The sequence below is a fragment of the Mastomys coucha genome, unplaced genomic scaffold (assembly GCF_008632895.1).
Source record: "Mastomys coucha isolate ucsf_1 unplaced genomic scaffold, UCSF_Mcou_1 pScaffold23, whole genome shotgun sequence".
In the NCBI taxonomy this organism is placed as follows: domain Eukaryota; kingdom Metazoa; phylum Chordata; class Mammalia; order Rodentia; family Muridae; genus Mastomys; species Mastomys coucha.
In genome coordinates this window covers 63,234,431-63,257,134 of record NW_022196906.1, presented here as the reverse complement: position 1 = coordinate 63,257,134, position 22,704 = coordinate 63,234,431, and the positions used below count along the sequence as shown (strand labels likewise).

The window sequence follows — 22,704 nt, the reverse complement described above, 5'->3', positions numbered from 1 at the left end:
GGGGACCTCCAGCAACAGTGTCAAGAGGGGCTGTGGATGCTACCATATTCACTAATATTATGAAGCATAAGCCACCACCAAATACAATATCAGTTCAAGACAGCCATCCTCAGACACAGGCTCCTACACACATCCTCCTCCTTTCACTGCTGTGCCGTGATGATGTGCTCGCAACTGAGAGAGGATATCGAGCTTCTCCCTCCTCCTCTCCCAGCCAACAGTGCCCCCTCTAGCCCCCAGCATATCTCTTCTAAGAGTTCCTTCCTGACAGAAGATTCCTTCTTTCAAACTATGGGAGAGAAAAACCACGGTACAATCACACCTGGTCCTCCGGGCAGCCTGGCAGCACACAGCCACTTCTACCCACAGCGTCCCAGTGCCTCAGAAGAGTCAAGGGGAGGCATTCGTGCTTACTGTAGAATGTCTGAGCTTGGCCATCTCTCATCAATTCCCCCACATGGATGCAACTGAGATTAAGCTTTCCCAGGAGGCAGAACAAGGCATACTAAAGTACACTTACACCACTGGGAATAGGAAGCTTCTAAATCCCAAAGATATTACTGATATTGTTTACAATTATCATGCTCAATAAGACTGCAACCAGTGCCTGCTTTGCATGGGAGTAAATCCTCTTATGCAGCTGGGAAGTGTGTGTGTGTGTGTGTGTGTGTGTGTGTGTATACAAATAGTACATATGTACATGCACACATAATGTATGCATGTAGTTTATACCTCCAAAGCCAGGGATGTAGCTCAGTTTGTACACTGCTTGTCTAGCATGAACAGAAGCACATAAATGGGGCACAGCAGTACACATGTGTAACCCCAGCACCCAAGAGGTAGAGCTAGGGAAATCAGAAGTCAGGACATCATCAGCTATATGGTGAGTTGAAGGGTAGCCTGGGCTACATGAGATCTAGCTTAAACAAACAAATAAATACATAAATATATGTATGCATCCATATTCATAGGTGTGCACATCCATGGTACCTTCCTGAAATTTACAGTGGAGCCTGATTACAAAACACACCAACAGGTGCATAGCTGCCTAGCTACACTCTAGATGATCCAAGTGTCACAGGCTATTCCCTTGAAAGGTCTTGCAAAATTCTAGTCTTTCTCACAAGAGAAGGCCATAGAATAAAGGCTTTGTCTCTGTCTAAAAGACATGAGTTCTTTGCAGATGTGTACAAGCCTATCATGAGAATAAGTGAATCTCAGAATAGAGCACAAAGAAAAAAAAGGAGCCCATCAGTTATGGAAGGATTAGAAAATGTGGTGTCTTCATTTAATGAACTACTGGTGACTCAGAAAAAGGGGAAAAAGTTCAGCACCTCCAGTGTGAAAATCTGAAACTCTGAAACTTGTGAATGAGGAATGTATAGCCAGTAAAATCTATGTGAATATTTAAAATTTTGAAAAGCCTAGATTTGGGACTTTTAAAAAAAAATTAGGATATCAAGCCTATACTAATACACTCTATGGCACAGATGAGTCCTAAAAATACTATGCCCAGTGAAATCAGCCATATCCAAAGACTACATTTTATATAATTCAATTTCAGTGAAATGTCTAGAAACAGTAAATGAAGACTAACGGCTATCACAGGTCAGGGTGGGGTATGGAGAAGTAAGAAGGGAACATAACAAGGTACCGTCTTGGCATGCTATGAATGTCTAAGTAGGCTGAGGTAGTGGCATGATATGAACATCCAAATATACTGAGGTAGAGGTGAAAGTCTGTAAATTTACTAAAGCATTATGACTTCACTCTTAAGAGGGAGTCATTTCAAATCATGCCTCAACAGTTATAGAACGGAAGCATTGATGTTCTGTGGTTCTGTAAGTAAGTGGGATCTCTGTCACAAGATCCCAGAACATCAGGGCTATTGGGAAGTCATACCTCTGGACATCTCTGTACTGTAGAAGAGTACAGTGTCTTTTCTTCTTAGGGAAAAGACACCGACTGGGGCTACTTACATCAAAGAGCTAAGCTGTGATGGGAACCAGGTGGCCCCAACACTGTCCTGGGTAACCTTAACATTTAGTATTTTGCATTACATCAATATTAGGCACCAGTGACACCGAGGCACCCAGAAGTGCCTAAGTTACAGATATGTTTATGGAATATATCTCATTCTGAATAACCCATGGTCTAGTTATTCTCAGCTTACCTTAGTACTTCTAGATTTCAGTCTCTTGCCATCTCAGAGCCTTCTACTGAAGTCTCCTGCCTGACCCTAAAAGATGCATGGGAGAGGACTCTTAGAAGCTTCAATTGGTCCTACTGCAAACTCCCTAATTCAGATCCAGCCTCGGGCTTGTCAGTCTAACAGAAATGTAAAATAGAACCTCCATTTGTCACAAAATTAAAAGTGCAGCCCAATTAGGCAGAATACAAAGGAACTTGTCACCAAATTACCAGGAAAAAATGAAAAGTAAATCACAAACTCTAATTTAAAACAAATGATAATATAAGTTCAATTAGCTTGGGATCCACTGACATATCAAATGATGATACAGGATCATAATGATAAACTTATTCTACTGTTTGAACAAACAAGCAAGAAAGAACCAATACTTTGAAAACAAGTCAATCACCATGAAAATTATGTGTATGCACTTTAAGAACTGGCCAAGATATGCTCTAAAGGTCTAGTCCCCCACAAACATCTATGTTGTAGTTGTAGGCATTAGCCAATGGGGTTCCTGAGACTTAAACAGAACTAGATGAAGCCATGGTCTTTGAGCCCATCAGAAAAGGATCACTATTCTTATAAGTGAGAGGGAGGGCTGGGGGTGGTGATGGCCCAGTTGGTAAACTGATTGCCACACAAGCATGAAGACTTGAGTTCGAGTCCTAGAAACTCCCTAGAAGCCCACTAAAAGAATAGGTATAGTGTGTAGCATATGTAATCCCTGGGGAGTGTGTGAGAGAGAGAGCCTGTCTCAAAAATCAAGGTGGATGGCTGATAAGGAATGACTCCTGAGGTGGACTTCTGGACTGTATACACATGTCCATGTGTATCTGCACACATATGAATAGACACCCAGAGAACAAAAATAAAAATAATAAGAGGAAGACTGGCCCCATCCCCATCCCACCATGTGACAGCTTAAGTGAAGATATGTCAATTGCCAAGCCAGGAAGCTTGAAATCTCAATAGTCGGAAAACAAATGTTACTTCAGGTACCAGCCTGAGACATTTTGCTATAGATGCTGAACTGGCGTAGTTCACCACATACCTCCTTTATGGGCCTGCAGCTCTCCCAGGTTAAGTGGTTGCACAAGGACCCTTCCTTAGGAAGGCAAGCGGGTACATTAGCTAGGAATAGGGATAGAGCTACCCAGAGTCCCTCATTCTGCCTCTTGCAAGGGGCCACTCGTGCACCAACATTTTTATGCATATACGGTCTATCTCCCAACACTTTTGCCTTAGCATGGAATGAAAATGAAAATAAAACTGCATATTTAGCTCGACTTCCCCATCGTAGAACCAGGCCCTCACTTCTGAAAATATACCTCAGCCTCTAAGCGACATCTTTCCTCAAAATGTCCCTCTCCTGGGGATTTGTATGTTCAAAAGCTCTGGCAGGTGATTGATCCCATGGTTTTGAAGCAAATATTGCCTCAAAAAAGCAAATATTGCTTTCACTGGAAATTTGGGAAGACCACAGGAGTAACAAAGGATGGAGGCCTTCAGTGACCCACACATGAAGCAGCTCAGATTTTAAATATATCGGCAGTCTCATGTGATAAAGAGGCTCAAGGGTGGAGGGATTAGAAGGTTTCTGACCAATTTCTATTTCTCTGGCAAAGCCCGTCTTCTTCCTGCCTTTCACCTCAGTTAGCCCAAAGGACCCTTTAGTTCATATCTAATGTGGGGAGAAAATTCGGAACAGAAAGCAGCGAGGATTTCTGATCTACACCATTTGGGGGGTGGGAAACACAGATTCTGCTTCAAATCACAGAGGTTAACCCCATAACCATTATTACAGAATAAAATGGTATAACCTCCAAACTGCACAACCTCTAAGTTATCAAATCCCAATTTCCTCAAATAACCCAGTTTACCCAGCTTTTGGAAGGAAACAGGCAGGTATAGTTATGCTGGAAGTGAAGCCAGGTAGCCTAAAACTACCGACATTTTCATCTTAGAGAAGAGATGGAAGGGGAAGAAAGAAAAGGAGGGCAAGGTGGACGAGGAGGGAGAGGAGGGAGAGGAGGACGAGGAGGACGAGGAGGGAGAGGAGGATGAGGAGGACGAGGAGGATGAGGAGGACGAGGAAAACGAGGTGGACAAGGAGGGCGAGGAGGAAGAGGAGGGCGAGGAGGGCGAGGAGGGAGGTAGCAGGGAGTGGTGACTCACACCTGGAATCAGCACCAGAAAGCTGAGGCAGAGGGATTGCTGCAAAGTTGAGGTAACAAAGCATGTTACAAGTTAGCCTAAACTAGAATGAGAACCTGCTAATATCAAAAGCTAAAATAAAATAAATAGTAAGTAAACCATTTTTGGAAAGGAAAAATAAATATTTGAACGTAATTAAAAGTTTAAACCACAAATAAGAGGTCTTTTCTACACTGCACACAACTCGCCTTCCAGCACTAAGAGACTCCCCAACAGAAATCCTCAGAGCTCTTCAAGCTGACACAGGAACCTCTAAGACACAGCCCAGCCTACCCTCCCTCACCAAGAGCCACAGTTCTCATCTGGCCTTTCGGCACCCCAAGGCCTGGCCCTCAGCCTTCAATGACTTATGGGATGGTGGTCAGGGAGAAAAGTCACACTGAGAGCTCCCCAAGGTGCTTCTCTGGTGACCAGCTGGTGAGATTTCATCCTGCATGGGGTTAGCTTTGTCTAGCTAGGCAAAGGAGGCACTTGGCTTGGGCTGAGACTGAATTCTGTTTAGGTTTCCGCAGGGCTCAATTATAAACAGCCCAAAGAAAGGCTCTGCTGTCCTGAAGGGCACCTTTCAAGAGGGGGAAAAAATAGAACTCTGGCCTAACAAAAGGGGACTGTTTGGTCACTGATGTCCTGAACAGGGTCTAGGGCATGACCTAGAGGCTCTCTGCAATGTTAAAAAGGCAGAGGAGAAAACAGCAATGGGAAGGAGCGACACCCCCATCGCCCACTGCAGACCCTCTCCCCACTGTGCCCACAGACAAAATATAAACCCTTTGAAGAAAGCTCCAGCCAGAGCTCAGCTTTCAGGTATTAGAAGACACCGGCTTCCCAAGGCCTCCCCACTGTCAGATCAAACACCCGAGTGCTATTTTCCCGGTATCTGCCTGGTTTTCCCCTACACCATTCAAAACAGGCTTTCCTTTAATCGACTTAGCACACTGTGGGCAAAGGCCTCTAATTTCATAGGACAGAGATAACACAAGTAACTCCAATGACACATTAGTGGATGTGGTTGGGAGGACCTTCTGTCAGAGCTCACTGAAAACAATAGTGTATTCCAGAAGGCTGTGGCTCTTCCCAAGGCTAACTCCTCCTGGCAGTAACCAGAGTTAAGGGGAGGTCAGCCAATTAGTGTCTGGCTGGTTTGAACTCCACAGGTCCCCCTGATAATCACACAACACTTTCTTAGACCTTTCTGGGACTGGGACCAGGACCAACTTTCTGCCAGGATTTCCAGAGGCAGTTGCCCACCTAAAAGACCCTGGGAAACAGAGGCAGGGATGATGGTTCAGTTGGCAAAGTGCTTGTCATGCCAGCATGAGCCATGCACCACAACACAGGGAGGTGAGGATGGGTGAATACCTGCATCTCACTGGGGTGAGCCTAGCCCAGGGCTGGCCTCAAGCTCTAAGGCAGTCAGTGATAGCACTGTTTAAAGGAACTAGGACCAACAGCTGGGTTTTCATTTGGTCATCAAGCATGAGCACACACACACACACACACACAGAGAGAGAGAGAGAGAGAGAGAGAGAGAGAGAGAGAGAGAGAGAGAGAGAGCGCGAGCAGAAAGAACAGTAGGTGTCTAAACCACACAGCAATGGAGACCTCAGTACAATCACACCCAATATCTATCGTCTCCCTGACCAACACACTCTGTGTTTCCCTTTCTCTTTTGGATCAACCATAAAAGAAAAATTTCCATTGAGTGTGTCCCCTGGCTAGCTCCATCCTTTGAAGGTCTCACACCCTTTCCCGGGCTCCCCTTTCAACTTTCTCTCCCACACAGCCATTCTCCCCCGGGGCAGCACAGAGACCTCTTGCAAAGCTCCTATTCATCCCACTTCTCCAGCCTTGAGGCTCTGCCAAGTGTGAGGCAGATTCCCTTGAGAGGCAGGATAAATCAATGCTGGGCTGTGCAGAAAGTCAGAGCAAGTGTCGGGGGGAGGCAGCAATTCTTCACTCATCAATTAGGAATCAGGAAGGGATCACCGTAGAAGCAGAAGAAACTCAAAGGCAACTTGACCCTGACTCTGGCTTTGCAGACATTCCGGCTGTTTCCAAGTGCGTGGAGGAACTCCAGCTTTGGCTGTATGCATGGAGTCTATGCATGTGTATGTGGGTATGGAGGTCAGGGACTGACGTCAGGAGTCCTCCTCAATCCATCTCTCACTGAACCTAGAGTTCAGAGATTCATTTAAACTGGCTGGCCACAGAGGTGATTATAGACAGTTGCTCCCACATGGAGGTTTTATGTGGCTGCTGGGATTAGAACTCAGTCCCTCATGCTTGTGCAGTGAGCCTTTTACAGGCTGAGCCCTCTTCCCCCAGCTCCTGAATCTTCAGTATGTTAAAGAAACCCTTTTCTCCCTCTTGTCACCATACATATCCTTCGACTTCCCAGCCAGCCACATGCATTTGGACCCTAGACCTCTTAGTCATAAAAATTTAACCTTCCAAGGCCCTTGGCAGAGCCCTGCCCCGAGCTCCATTTCTTGTCTCCAACCTAGCTTACCTAAGTTTTAGGCTCTTCCTGACTCTTTGTTCCCTAAGCCCATTTGTAAGATACTATTCCATGCTCCCTGCTAAACCATTCTCCCAGCTGCCCAACATCCCTTTCCCTGGCACCTCCAGCTTATCGAACTCCAAACTGAGCACTTTACTTCTTCCTTGCTCATCCTCAACCCATGAAACTGTTGCAGCCTATAACTCCACCCCAGCAGCCCCTCCCTCTAGAATCCACCTGATTGTCCCACCCCCATTCCCATCCTGTACTTGGGAAATTCAACCTTAGATTCCATCCTCCTGCCTCCTGTCTCCTTTAAGTCCTGGCCCTCCAGATTTGCCTCAGAGGGTATCTGATTAGGCTGGGGTCTGCACTGTCAATTTTCCATCTCCACAGACTTACGCCCCAGGAGTTTATCAGAAAGAAATCAGACACATTCCAGCTACTCAATGTTTTGTGATAGAGAAAAAGGCCCAGCATGCCTCAGTCAGCCCCAGCCCACTTTCTCCACCCCTACTTCCTGCTCCTCACCAACATCCTCCTCCTGAAGTTTAAGCAATACTTCATCCACGTGACATGAATGAGCCATCAACACTGTGACCCTCTCAGCCTGGCATACTTTTTCAGGTTACCTAGAAAAATCTCACCATTGTTCCTCTAACCCAGGTACATTACCCACACTAGCAAACTCTTCCTAGCTCCTCTGGCTCCTCTCCAACTCTCTGGCTTCTCACCAACCCGCTCTCTCTTTTTCTCTCTCTTTTTCTCTCTCTTTCTCTCTCTTATACATACTGTTATATTTTGTTAATGGGTACATTGTGCATTTTTTTAAAAAATGAGTTAATGTGTCTTTCCCACCCATCACTTCCCCTAGCAATTCACCTTTGTTCCTTCATTAACAAACTTGGGACCTGGCACAAAGTCAGGGATCAATAAACACTTGATGAATCAAAATGACTACCCGTGACATTGCTTTGAAGCATCTGAAGCTTTCAGAATGGGGATGTTGCTCAGTTGGTCCAAGGTCTGTCTATGACACAGGAAGTCCTGGGTTCAATGACCAGCCCTGCATAAACTGGATGCCCTTGCAACCTCAACACCTGAGAGTTAGAAGCAAGAGGACCAGAAGGTCAAAGTCATCCTCAGCTAGGTAGCAAAATTGAGGCCAGCCTGGGCTATACAGTATCCTGTCTAAAACAAAATCCAAAGCTTCCAAAGACTATTTTCTTTTGTTTGATCCCAGGTTTATGTCCGCTGGCCTTCTCACAGTGAGCTGCAGGCCCATCTTTGTCATCCTGAGGGTGCTCAATGGGTGCAGGAGTAAATGGCACAGAGATGTGAGGCCTTACTCTATTGAAAAACCTACAAGTCTGCCCTACAGGGACTGAGCCCATAGGAAGACAAGCATAGCTGGAACAACAAACTGCGAATTCACTACGGATTATGACTAATGAGCCAGAAAAGCAGAATGCATTTGCTACTAAGAAAATAATCATGGAAAAGGCCAATTAATAAAGAGATGTTGTCAAGCTCTGTGGTAATTTTCATTATAACATTTTATTAGGCACAAGATGATATTGATATTTTCTCATGGAGTGTTGCAATAAATTTCCCCACTAACTATATTCTTAATCCAGATGCCAGGCATTGATGTTGTATTCCTTCTGATTTACATCCTCCAGGAGTTTAAAAATCAACATTCTTGATTTCAGATACAGGTACTGTGCAGTTGTTTATAAAGCTGATCTTCTTCAAATAATTTGGTCACGAGAGCAGGCATTCTATCTTTGAAAGTTAAGTGTGTTCTAAACTACATAAAAATCCCAGTTCTCCAGATAAGGTCTTCTGGGGCACCTGATTAGCAGGGGGCAGAGTTGAAGGTACTGTCAAAGAAAACCCCTAGAGTAAAAGCAGGTGAGAGACTTCTCAGTGCCCCTGCATATAGTGTCTCAGAACTTCTGGGTTCCATAAAACTTAAGAGATGGAAGCCTTGGTTGGAGACAGCAACACAGAGTACACACAGACAGGAAAGTTTTTAAGACCTCCCTAGAGATACCAGCTTAGGTACTGGAACCTTGTTCACTCCAATATACAGATCCCACCAGCAAAGCCAGGACCCTGTAGCTAAGGGACACAGTCACACGAACCTACTCACTTAGGCTCTTAATTGACATGTCCCAATGGGGAAATCACACTGAATTTTGCCTCCCTGAATCCTATTTCTGCTCTCAGGGATTAGCTATGACTTAATGTCCAAACATCTGCTTCCATCTTTGTGCTACACAAATTGTGGCACTTTCCTTGGGAGAGGGCAGATGACAAAGGAAAGTGACTAACATTCCTGAGAATCTCAGGGGATCAAAGTCCTCAGGCGTGACAGTAAGGATGAAGGTGCTGGTGGCATCACTAGCTTAACCTACTGTAGCAGATCATCTGGCCAGGCTCAGGTTCATTAAAGGCAACACAGCCAAGTATTTCATGCCAGTACAATGTACTGTATTATCAATCTGCTTGACATTTATGTATGTTCTATGTGTCTGTATGTATTTTGTATATAAACATATGTACAGGTACTTGACACATATGTTGTGTACATCTGCCTGTGTGTGTAATACATACATATATATATACATATATGTGTGTGTGTGTGTGTGTGTGACAATTTATTTTTGTTCCCTGAGTATATTTTAGGAATAGGACTTCTCTTTGCTAGTTTATTTCTTAAATACCAGCTATCATCTGTGTGTGTTTGTGTGTGTGTATGTGTGTGTGTGTGTGTGTATACTATCACCAACACAAATTAGACAAAAGAGATGCTTAATGGTGTAATTTGCTTTACAATGGAACAGTTATTACAGCATTACTCTATTTTCATTACCACTGAATATTAGGATCAGCTTTCAGTGTGTTTGAATGAAGAAATAAAGCCACCTAATCACAGAGCCAATTAAGTCTGTAAAAGCCACACAGTGTATCAAACACAAACCATCCTGGCAGAAAGATGGGATTCTGATCACCCTTCTCTTCCTCGAGCATGCCATGTCTCTTCCTCTTTTGACTTTGACCTATACTGGTCCAAGTACAAGCAAAATCAATAAAGACCCTTGGCAAGTGGAATTGATTCTCCAAGAAAAGATGCTATAATCCAGAGGCATGCCCTCTGCTCCTGCTAATGTTACTTTCCTGGGTTTCCCTGGTACCACTGTGGTACCCTTCACTATTTTTTCTCCTGCTGCCTGCTTATCAATAGTGCTACTGTATCAGAAATGCAAACAGGTTGGGAGTCTCTGAGAGTATTGCTTGCAAAGTGCACGTAAATTATTAGATCACAATTTAAAGACTCAGCAGTCAGTCACCAGAGTAGAACCTTACAGAAGAACAAGTTGAAGGGAACCCTTGCAGACAGGGAGGAGTCTGTGAGTAAAAGGGGAGGGAGGGTGAGGAACAATGAGAAATGAAGCAAGAGAAAGCATCAGAGTTTGGCCAGTAGGAAAGATGGAGCTATCCCAGCCTGTATGCCTAGAGCAGGCCAAAGGCCAGAGGGGACTATGGGAACAGCGGGACTACAGAAAGGAAATGGGTAGGATTGGGCTTGCTTATGGTCCCCAAGAAGGTCTGAGAGGTAACAGGAGGCAACCCTAACATTGGGTGAAGGGGCTCAACTCCAGTCACATGCCCGTTTTGCAGATCCAGCCCATGGTGGTCCAGTTGAATGATAGGGAGTAGCCCCAGTCCCAGGAAGGGAACTGGCCATGAGGAGGTGTCAGGAACTTCACTGAAGCCCCTGGGATTCATGCTCACTTCACAGAACCAAGCAGGAAATGCTGGAGACCTGAGTCTCAAAGGGGGCTCAAGACCTGAGCGAAAGAAGGAGACGTGTGTAAGGGGACCCACAGCACTGTGTCAGTCATCGTCACCACCAACATCAGAGCCACACACATATCTGTTCCCAAGATCTGCTGGGAGGCACTTGGCAAGCAGCACCAGGAGTGACCATCTCAGCAAAGGTAGCAACATCACCCTCCCCAGTTTTTAGCTTAATGAACTCAGGACACACCGCACAGGGCATACCTGCACCTTCACTCTGCCACTCGCTTCTGCCACCTTTCTGCCAGGCTCACAACAAACCAGGTACGTGTACTAGATCTCAAAATGTGAGCAATTTGAAATGATGGGGTCTGGATTAGCTCTGAGGGTGGGTTGGAGGGTAACATTGGATCCAACAGAGACAGACATGGAACAAACAAGTACAGCTGGCTCCAAACCTTACCGAAGCCCAAGAACACAGAAGGTGGACAAGCAACTGAGAAACACCGAGCTGGGGAAACTTTGTATAATGACATAGGAAAGAACATCTGCACAACAAACAGGGATCTACTTTACCCAAGAGATTGCATGTTGGTAAAAATATAAACTGTGCTCCTGATCATGTGGAGAGCAGGCTCACAGAAAGGAAATGATACTAGAAGATAACAAGAGTCTTAAAGGAACTGGGAGAAGCGGTCATATGGATGGTGGAGGGAGCCCTTGGTTCATGCAACCAATATTTGTGAAAACAGGGATATTGGAAATTATAGTGGGCAGAGGGTGGATGTTATTGGGATCTACACTGATCATAGAAGGTCTGAGAAGAAGAGATGAGAGCACAGGACCAGGAAAAGGTGGGAGGAGAGGAAAGGAAATGACATACAAGCCACAGAAGTCCAACAGGCAAAACATGCCAGGAACATCATCTGAAGCTAAGGTAACAGCGAGGCACATTCCCGCCAGAATGTAAAGGTCAGCAAGGCAAGAATCCAGCTTCCTTGCTGGCTGCTTAGAGCACAGCACAGTATCCAACCCAGAGAACGGGCCTAGGGCCTATTTGTTGAGTTAAAGAAATGCCATGCCAGAGGCTGAGGAAATGAAACTTTAGTCAAGAGCACTGACCACTTTTTGTAGAGGTCCTGGGTTCAATGCCCTGCACCCATGTGGCAGATTGCAGCTGTCAGTAACTCCAGTTCCAGAGGATAGGATGTGCTATTCTGGACTCCAGACATACATGTGGTGTACAGATACACATGCAAACAAAACACTTAAAGACATAAAATAAAAGGAAAGCAACCATGTGCTCTCACACATGTCTGCTCTAAGCCACACAGAGGGAATCCTAGAATTTGTATTCTGAGCCAGTCTAAGGCAGATGCACTCATACATGTAATAGGGTAATAACAAATGTATGCTAAAAATGGCATCAAGATATGGTATGATTATAATAATATAAGTATTTATATTATTTGTCTTCTCCCAGATCATAATGAACAGCACCTGGAACTCCACTTGAGTTACTATGAAGACCCCCTGCCCCCTCCCATTCCATGCCAAAGCCCTACAATGTCTCTATCTACCTCCCACCTTGGACTGGTCTTTGATAGTTATAAGGAACATCTCCTAAATATGTAATGAAGCTAATTCTCAGGGCCATGATGTGTATTTTAAGAAAACAAAAAACAAAAATAACAATGAAGCTCAGATAAATGCAAATACTTTATGTGAAAAGCTTTTGTGTGTGTGTGTGCACGTGTACATATGTACTTGTGTATGCATACCCAGGTGTGCATGTGTATTTGTACACACACATGTATGAGTGTTTGTGTATGTGTGTGTGTGTGTGCACCCCCAAAGTGGCTTAGAATTTGCATATTTCATTGGGCATCAGACCACAAGTATCTCAAGGGCCAAGGAATTCCTAAACCTGAACCCTCCTAAAATCAGGCTGCATGCCCCTTTTCTAGAGGATGATCTTCAAAATGTCTTGTTCCGTAGAGGAGTAAAACTGAATGATTGTGAAACATCACAGACTCTGAGTTCAGAACTAGACTCTTCAACGCACCCTCAGTTTCACCCACGCACCCTCAGTTTCACAACACACAATCTTTTTAGAAGAAAAGATTATTTTTCCACTACAAAAATTATACATTCATGTTTGGGATGTTAATTAATTAATTAACTAATTAATTTAAAAATGTACATTCATAATTCAGGAACCTCAATAAAGAAAAATGAAAACCAGATAATGCCAACACCTATTCCTGATCACTTTATTATTTCATTTAAGTTTGTGGGTCCAAGTTCATTTATTTACACAACTATATTCAATATATACAGATACACATTCATGCATACACTGTAACTTTCTTTATAAAAGAAAGAATGACATTATTTTTCGTTTAGAATAAATCATAGATTTTCTTCCATGTTAGGAACACCCCACAGTCCCCCACCCCCACCCCTTCCCACTTCCCTAACCCCCATGCCCTCTCCCCCCACAAGGCTCAGGAACATGAGGCAGGAAGATGAGCGGATGCTGTGAATGCTCTCTTCTAGACATGACACCCCTAGTGCACTCAAGAACCCAAGAACTTGTGGTTTCTTGCACAAGACCCATGCAAGATCAAGCCTGTTAAAAATTCCAGCACAGGATAGGGAGGGAATCCCAAGGCCCCAATCCAAGCTGAGCAGCTATTGGCAGCTAATGGCTGCCTGGGGAGAAACAGTCACTTTCTAAATTTTTAAAGGTTTTTTTTTTTTGAGATTATATCATTTTCCTCTTCCCTTTCTTCCCTTTAACCTCTCCCATATACTGCACCCTGCTTACACTCTCTTTCAAAGGACAGTCACTTGCCTTTAGATATATGGCCATTGAAAGGCTGCCCATGCGCCAGTGGACCTGCATGTATGAGCAGCGCAAACTGGACTCAGTGGGTTAAATAAGCACATAAATCATTTTTAAGAAAGAAGAGTTTTCTACTGTGACGAGGTTCTATTTTTTTGGGGGGGGGGCCTTGCAGCCTTCTGTTTGCAGATCTGGTTTTGGAAACACCTCCATCAGGAGCACAACCTGCACCTCAGCCTTGAGGAAGGACCTCTGTGGGCAGAGTGTGCACTGTTCACTGTATGCACCGCTGTGCCTGTTCCAGCAGGTTCTCCACAGCAGGTGCTCAACTCTGCAAACCATACTGGACTTTCTACGGAATCAGAACATGAGACTCACGGTCTACTTTAATTATAATAAATGTTTTATTATAAATAAATAAATAGAATGTAGTAAAAAAAATAAATATGTACTTTAATTCATAACAGAATCACACCGGGCTAGATGACCTTGTGTATGCATTTAAATATCCTTAGGGTAATTTTCCTGGAGGGGAGGGACTTGGTGTTCTTTTTCCAGGGACGTCTGAGGACCTGCACATGAGTGGAAAGGGGCATGAGATGAGAGAGCAGAAGATCTGGGCTTTGGTCACACCCTCACTGCCACCTGGGGATGTAATCCCAGGCTTGTAGGTATCCCTGATTTGCTGCTGTTGGGGCGGAGCTGGTCTAGAGAGGCCTCAGGACACCCTCTCACCCTCCCATTTTGCCTAACAAAGGGGTAGTGGCAAGTGTGTATCCGTGCCTAGTGTACAGCCCCACACTCAGGTCCACAGGCAAGGTTCAAAATGTTCCAGAAGTTCTTTCAGCATAGCTTCCATTTTCCAAGTAGCTCTGTGGGGGTCTTGAGAAAGACCTCAGTGAACTGCGCCAATCTCGGGCTGTCATCTCTGACACTGTAAAATGTTATACTATCTGGGTTAGGCGCTGGGTTCTTCAGCACACAGCCCTCAGGTTCCCACATTCCTGTCCATAGGTGCTCACCTCAAGTGGGAGAGAGGACCAGAGCGAGGTAATATGACTTATCAGTTCCATATTCGCCATGTCAGCCAGCCCACTCCGAGCACCATCCCAGGAATCAAATTATTTCATCTGGCTTAGTTTTCTCCATACTTCGTTACCTGAGCAATTGAGAGTTACTGGCAGTTCACCCTCCCAGCTGCCCTGTACTTTTAGAGAGAATATCATTGGCATGCCGATGCCCCTGTGGAGCACAGACTATATCATGGCCTCTTCATCATCCACTGGTTTCCCAACTGAAAACTAAAAGGGGAAGGAGATGCAGTTTATTTACAAGGTTCCAGCCCTGATAAGCACACGTGGCTTCTCTGTGACTGGGTGTTTCAAGATGCGCTCTTTTTCACCTGCTCATTCCTGTCCGTGACTCTGCCATGGTTCCTAAGGGACGAGAGAGGCTCTCTGCTGCTGCAAGTTGAGGATCACATCTGGCTGCCTTTCCTCCATCTTTGTCCAGTTCTTCAGGTTTCTCTAAAACTAATTGGAAGCGTCAATAAGCACACCCACCAATCCCCTTGGCGCCCCAGAAAGTTGAACTCTCTGCCCTTCAGAGCTGCTCTAGCCGTCTGTTTTCCTAAGTATTCCCTCACCTGCCTCTGTCGATTGGCAATCTCGACAAGTTCATCATAACTCCTCAACGTGTCAACGTGCCTCATTTTCAGTGTCCTTGTTAAAGGTAATTTAAAATTTCAGATCCTTGCTGATGCCTCTCTGGCACACAGAGTCTCTGTCCCCACCTTCACCCACAGCCCATAATTCCCAGCCCCCAATGGGTGTCTTAACCTCTTTGCTCACCAGTCCCTTGCGCCATTTCATCATTCTTTTCCCACCCCACCCCCAAATACCTCACTCAGCGAAACACACTTTATCTGGTGAGTTCTCCTTCCTCAACTTCAGGGAGACATGTCGATGCCTAGAGATTATAAAGTCACCTTCAGGAAAGAAGCATATAGCATAAGCTGTCAATTAATCAGAACAAGGCAGGGAGATGGCATCCTATGCAGCTCTGAGTCCTGGTGTGTAGTGTGTGTGTGTGTGTGTGTGTGTGTGTGTGTGTAGTATGTGTGTGTGTATGTGTGTGTATGTGTGTGTGTAGTGTGTATGTGTGTATGTGTATGTATATGTGTGTGTGTATAGTGTGTGTGTAGTGTGTATATGTGTGTATGTGTGTGTAGTGTATATGTGTGTATGTGTGTGTGTAGTGTGTGTGTATGTGTGTGTGTGTAGTGTGTGTATGTGTATGTGTGTGTAGTGTGTATGTGTGTATGTGTGTATGTGTATGTGTGTGTAGTGTGTATGTGTGTATGTGTGTGTGTAGTGTGTGTGTATGTGTGTGTGTAGTGTGTGTGTATGTGTGTGTGTGTAATGTGTGTATGTGTATGTGTGTGTAGTGTGTATGTGTGTATGTGTGTATGTGTATGTGTGTGTAGTGTGTATGTGTGTATGTGTGTGTATATGTGTATGTGTGTGTAGTGTGTGTATGTGTGTGTGTATGTGTGTGTATGTGTGTGTATATATGTGTGTATGTGTGTGTATGTATGTGTGTATGTGTGTATGTATGTGTGTATATGTGTATTGTGTGTGTGTAGTATGTGTGTATGTGCATGTGTGTGTGTATGTGTGTACATATGTATGTGTATGTATGTGTATGTATGTGTGTGCGTGTATGTCTGTGTGTGTATGTGTGTGTATGTGTGTGTGTATATGTGTATGTGTGTGTGTAGTGTGTGTGTATGTGTGTGTATGTGTATGTGTGTGTATGTGTGTGTATGTGTTTGTATATATGTGTGTGTTTATGTGTGTGTGTATGTATGTGTATATGTGTGTGAGTGTATGTCTGTGTGTGTATGTGTGTGTGTATGTGTGTATATGTGTGCACGTGTGTGTGTGTGTGTGTGTGTGTGTGTGTGTACATATATATGTATGCAGGCTTGGGGAAGATCAAGGTGATTTCTTTTGCACAACTGAAAGTTCATGTCTTTCCTTTGACTGATATCTAACACTGCTAGAGTTGATAGCCTGGAATGCTGAAGATTGTGTTTGGCACACCTCATTCTGAATTCAAACATTGGCCTCTAGGTTTTTTGGTGTGGTTTCCCCCAATCACCTTTCCCCCCAGCCCCCCGATTTTCTGGAAATGTTTATCTCTATTCTTTTCAAGCTTCCTGTTTATCCTTGGTGATGTTCTTTGCCTATAAAGACAAGTCAACTGGTTTTTCTCTTCTATAATTTCTAGTCCCACATCAAGTTTGACAGGTGGATTTTGCAGCCTGCTTGTCTGTCCCCTTGTGAAGCACGGACCCACATGCCACCATTCCTGTCACGTTACAATCCCATCAAGTTTCAGAGTGTCATTTATACACAATCTTATTTCTTCTTCTTTCACACACGCCTACCACTTACGTACAGAGACTCACTGTATTCATATTTCATAAACTCCATCAGTATTCAGTCAAATCCTCCCCCAAAGTAAGCTAGGTATTTTTAACAGTGCATACCTCTTTCACCGGCTTGAGGATTTTACACTAAGTGGTACCCTTTCCTTGTGTCTCAGAGGACTTCATCTACTGTGAGGGGTGGCTGCATGTAGAAACTTTCTTTCTTATTTCAGAACAGTTTGAGACAATTTGGACTGCAAGTGCCAACACCCAATCACACAGCTAAGATGCCTCCACCTGAGAGGTAATGTAGCCTATGTACCATTACGCTTCTGTCTCACTCCAACCTCTGGTGAAAGAGTCAGGGGAGAGTGGATAGAAATTCATCTTGAGATAGCCCAAGGTCCTCCTACAGTTTTGCAGGTATGGGAAACCCGTACTGTCAGTATCTGTGAGTACAGCGCTCCCCAGCCAGTCATCGGACCCAGGTTTTGTAGATAAACCCATCTCTAGGAAACCATAACGTTATCATCTAATGCACCTTCTTATGTGACTTGGTGACAAAATGTATAATGATGTTGTGTCATGAAAGCCATAAAAATATGTTGGAGGGGGGAATCATTTGTCCCTCAACAGGGGACTGTTCCCTGTAATCCTTTTCAGCATTAGCATAGAAGACCTGGGGCTGAAAGCCTGTCTTCCAACCCAGTGACCTGTGGCACCTTCGTTTTTATTATAACCTCTTCTTCTCTTATAATTATGCTTTTAAAAACAATCCTCTTGATGCCTTTAACAAATAAGTCAATAAATTAATAATAATAATAATAATAATAATAATAATAATAATAATTGGCTACCACAATACCAAAAATCCAAACACAGTGATGTCAGAGGCAGCAGAAGCTAATCGATGATTCACATTAAATGTGATCATGCGATGCTGCTGAGGAAGTCAGCTCTGTGGTGATGCTGATGCTGAGGGAACCAGCTCTGTGATGATGCTGATGCTGATGCTGAGGGCGCCAGCTCTGTGGTCCAGAAAGACTTCCCAAAGGCCATAGCTTGAAAAGGACTTCCTCTGCAGGCCTCTAAATACTCTTTCCTATACGCTTGAACCCTGGAGCTTCCTAATCTTCCAGGTACATAAGCCCCCTACCACAGAGATGTTCTCAATGTCCCTAAGGGAATGGTCAAGTTAGTGGTGGTTTCCACCATCACCTTTACAGGAGATGAAGCCACATTACAGGACTTGTAAACAAAATTGTCTCCCAGAAGACTTAAAGAGGATTTAGTATCTTCTATAATTCTAGGGCAGCAGTTTTCAACCTGTGGGTTATGACCCCTTTGGTGATGGCATATCAGATATTCACATTACAATTCATAACAGTAGTACAATCATAGTTATAAAGTAGCAAGAAAATAATTTTATGGTGTGTGGGGGGTCACCACAACATAAGGAATTGTATTAAAGGGTCACAGCATTAGGAAGTTAAGAACCAGTACTCTAGAAAAAGAAGTAAGAAGAATCTTGCAGACAACTGTAATCTGAGCACTCCTGAGGCTGAGGCAGGAGAATCACCCTGAAACCTAGGTTACATAGTGAGACCCTTTCTCAAATAAGCCAAAATTAAAAAAAAAAAAAAAAGGAGATAAACAAGTAAACAAGCGGGAAGCTTTTAGAATCTGGTTGACAAATTCCTATTATGTAAAATCTTCCAATAACTGAGAACAACTAATTGAATTTCTGACTGCTTCTTGCAACATAGAAAACAAGGAAGCAAATAGTCCTGCTAAAGATTTCACAGAAAGAAAAAAAAGAAACCATTTCCAGGTGGGATCAGGACAGACCTCAGCCGGTCTGCAATGCCAGCTCCATTCTCAGTTCTGTAATGTACAATCAGAATTCATGCTCAGAACCGTGACCCCACAGCACTGGGAGACATTGAAACTCCAAGGAAAGATTCAATTACCTTTCCTGTGCGTGTTCTCTCTCTCTCTCTCTCTCTCTCTCTCTCTCTCTCTCTCTCTCTCTCTCTCTCTCTCTCTCTCTCAGCTAGGAAAGGAAACCACACAGTAAAAAAAGGAAAAGAAATACTCAAAAAGGAAGGACATCATAATAAATGGTGTTAATCTAATATCAGACAAAAAATCAATTCATTGGTGATGCCTGGGTGCCCTCAGAGTAATGTAAAACTGTGGTTTATCATATAGCAGCCAAGACTTGAACACCAATCATCTGGGTTATTTTTAAGTATCAACCTAAAAATTACACAATTCTATTAATACACAGCCTAAAACATGGTTGAAAAGTTTTAACAGCTTTATTCTAAATATTTCCCATGACAAATTAGGCACAAAAATAAATATAAGAAAGAGAAGGGGGAGGGAAAGAGGAAGAAAGAGGGACCACTAGCCTAAACCCTGAGCAAGGGAGATTTTTGGACTTGGAAATGTTTTCTACATTCTAGATTAGTGTATGCTCTGGTAGCTGAAGCCCTTTCAAGTTCAAAGTCTCCTTACTCTAAGAGAATTGATAACTCATCCTGATGGGTGGATCTGAGATCTCCATGAGGAAGTGGAAGACACCAGCTTTAGAGGACCCCTATATCCTCTCATAGAAGACAGAGGGTGAGAGGCAGAGGGGTAGAAAATGTCATATTAGGACATAATCTCACACACATACACACACACACACACACACACACACACACACACACGAGCACACATATACACCCATCTCTAAAAAGCAGCTTTGCATTTTGCCTCCTGAGACTCAGAAGTTCTCACAGATGCTAATAAGTTCTCACAGGAACAGAGGTCAGAGTGGGACAATGCACAGGGGAAGGAGGAGAACTCTTCGAAAAAGTAACACATGCTGTAAGTATTCATAGGACAAGAGGGCTGCAGAGCTGACTCAGTTGGTGAAGTGCCCAGAACCTATATACAAAAGCCATGTTTGGGAAAACACACCTAGAATCCCAACACTGAAACACTGGGGAGACTGAAACAGGAGGATACCTGGAGCTCACTGGCCAATCAGAGGATCCCTGGAGCTCACTGGCCAACCAGCCTAGTGGAATCACTGAACTCCAAGTCCAGTGAAAGACTATCTCAAAAAGTAAAGGGAAGGGCAATTGAGGAATATACCTGACACCGACCTCTGGTCCCATATGCTCACACATTCATGTACACAAATGCCCACACATGACAATGTATGCATACAATAGCATTTTAAAAATGGAGTTCACGTTCTGTGAACCTCATTAGTTGTCACTAACGTCCAACTTAGTCTTTCCAAAGTCACAGAAGTTCCTAAATGCAAAATGGGGACTCTAGAGGCAATAATGTGTGCCTTTATCTGACATTGACCAGAGGATGGTCCATGGGCTTTTCTTACTTGCAAATCAAGGGTTAACTTCAGACAGAGGTAAAACTTTTTTTTTTCCCAAAAGTGATTAAGCTGTCTCCACAAGTCCTCTGAACACTGTCATCCTTAGGCGAAATTCTGACCATTAGCATCCTTGTGCCTCTCCACCCCACTTCGGGAGTCTGCCTTGCATTAAAGGGGTGTGCTGCCCGACTCTCAAGCACACACATATGTGTTCTGAAGAGTTGAGGAGAAGCCAGAACCCAGCATCTGCAAAGGCATCAGCCATACTTCAGGGTCATAGACAGGCGTTCTAAAGACCGGGGCTCCTCGGAATGCCGCTGTGTTCTAGAAAAGAGAGAACGGGTGTGCTTCAAGCATTTAGCCATTCGGGACTCAAATTCTACATTAATAATTCAATTCTTTACAAGAAATTAGGATGAAGCAACAGAAAGGTTATCCTAACTATCATGAAATGCATTTTCTAAAATTATTCCTTTGCATTTTAAAGGGTATAATTATAAATGCTTTTATGAGCAATTTACCAGAAAATTAAAGTCCTTTAGTTTAAAAAAAAAAAATTCAGCTCATCCCCCTGGCAAAGGATTTTTCTCTCATTCATTCCCTGAAGAAGGTAATCTGAAAATTCATCTCTAGAAAAGTTGCCAGGTAAGAGGCAAGTAGGTAAGAGAACCTTCCAGAATGTGGATCAGCAGGGACTGGAGAGAAGGGAGGAGGAAGCATTCCCAGAGTGTAGGAGTTATGCAGTTCCAGCATCTCTCTGGGTAGCAGAGCCACACAGGCCCTGTTAACTGACTTTTAAGTCACTCTCAGCTGAGCTTCCAGGGGGCTGCCCCTCAATCCCACCCAGCTTCTTCATGTTAATCCCATTCTTTGGTTTCGATATTTCTCTCTCTCTCTCTTTTAGGTTAGCCTGTCCTAAAAGCCCTCTCACTATGTGGTGCACAGTCCTGTGAGGGTAACTTTAGTGATGTGCAATATGTAAGCTTCTGGTGCGCATATAATATGGAGATTCTGGAAAAGAGTTCCTAACAACAGTTATGCCACAATGCTCACAGCTCCCCAAAGCTCCTGAAAGCCGTGTTAAATTAAAGATTCACAGTGGGTTTTTTTCTTTCTTTCATTTTTACACATCATGTTGGTTCTTGCCTGTCTTTTATTTTCTTCCGCCTCTTTCACAGTACTGTAAAGACTGGGCAGAATGACACCAGCCATCATTAGTACTTTCTAGAAAATCGAAAGGTTTCATTAAGACTGCTACCATTCCCTTGGAGTTGTAAGGAGCGCAGGAAGATCAACTTCCAGATTATAAAACCACACATCTGGTTTTGAAAGCCCAGGCACTGAAGGTCTCTAATCCGCTTCGCACTTAGATTCTTAGGACGTAGGAATGTAGCAATAGCCTCAAATCTACCCCGGTAATATCTCATGAGGTCACATCAATGTCATGAGAATGCACCCTCTATCCCTATAGACTCCAAGCATCTGCTGGCTTCAAACAAGCCCTCAAAGCCCCTTGGGAAACACCTCCCAAGTCAGGAAACTTCGCAATTCACCCAGGACCTCCACTCACCTTCCAGGAGGTGGGATGGGCTAATTGTAAGGTGGTGATGTTTGCTTTGGGCTTTGAGCCTATGCTTTTATGTTTTAAGTATTTAAGAGGCATAATCACCTAGTGTGTAGGTTAATTTCTTTCTGATATTGTAATTTATGCAACATTAATATGGGATGCCAGCTCCAATTTTCTTATGCTTACACTCCAGGAGCCGAGTTGCATATTCTGCCAACTCCATTACATCATCTAAAAACCCAAACATTTCCCATTTGCACAGCACTCACAACTACCCGGCATACTTACACAGTCTCTCTTTTTCTCCCAGATGTGCTCTTCTCTCTCTCTCTCTCTCTCTCTCTCTCTCTCTCTCTCTCTCTCTCTCTCTCACACACACACACACACACACACACACCAAAATTGGCAACCCTGAGAAGTAGACACTATATTGGAGGTCAAGGTCTGCAACTGCAAGTAATTCCTGGAAGATATTACTACTGCTGTGTTGGCTAAAGGATGCCTCCATGTCTGACCTTCCTTTTTTCCATTCAGACTGTTATGTAACCTAGTGCCTGCGTGCAGGATGTGAGTGGAGTGTCTGGGCCTTACTTCCCCCCTTCCCACTAAATCTCCTTGGAGAACCAGACAAACAGACCGGTTTCTTCAAAGAACGGGGGTGGGGGCTCTAGAGGGTAGAGGGATATGGGTCAGCAGGCCATCCTGGAAGATGCACATTGCTTCTATTTTGGTTCCTTGGAGCTTTGGAGA

At 44.0% G+C, this 22,704-nt stretch overlaps 1 protein-coding gene across 8 annotated transcripts in view; it reads right to left on the bottom strand.

The window, feature by feature from the left end:
• Rora (RAR related orphan receptor A) overlaps window positions 1–22,704 on the bottom strand; it is a 737,605-nt gene that overhangs the window by 712,469 nt on the left and 2,432 nt on the right. The window contains exons 2-4 of one of the 8 annotated variants that reach the window (XR_004111925.1): window positions 15,483–15,550; window positions 14,586–15,284; window positions 13,480–14,497 (exon numbers count right to left, since the gene is read on the bottom strand). The exons of 2 other annotated variants lie outside the window; for them this stretch is intronic. Coding sequence is in view for 3 of the 6 variants with exons in the window: in XM_031345975.1 (XP_031201835.1) it covers window positions 15,261–15,284; window positions 15,483–15,550 (92 nt within the window). In the remaining 3 variants the exon portion in view is untranslated. Of the gene's footprint in view, window positions 1–13,479; window positions 15,285–15,463; window positions 15,551–22,704 lie in introns of those variants that run through there. 5 more of the 8 variants (XR_004111923.1, XR_004111924.1, XM_031345976.1 and 2 more) reach the window with 5 other exon arrangements.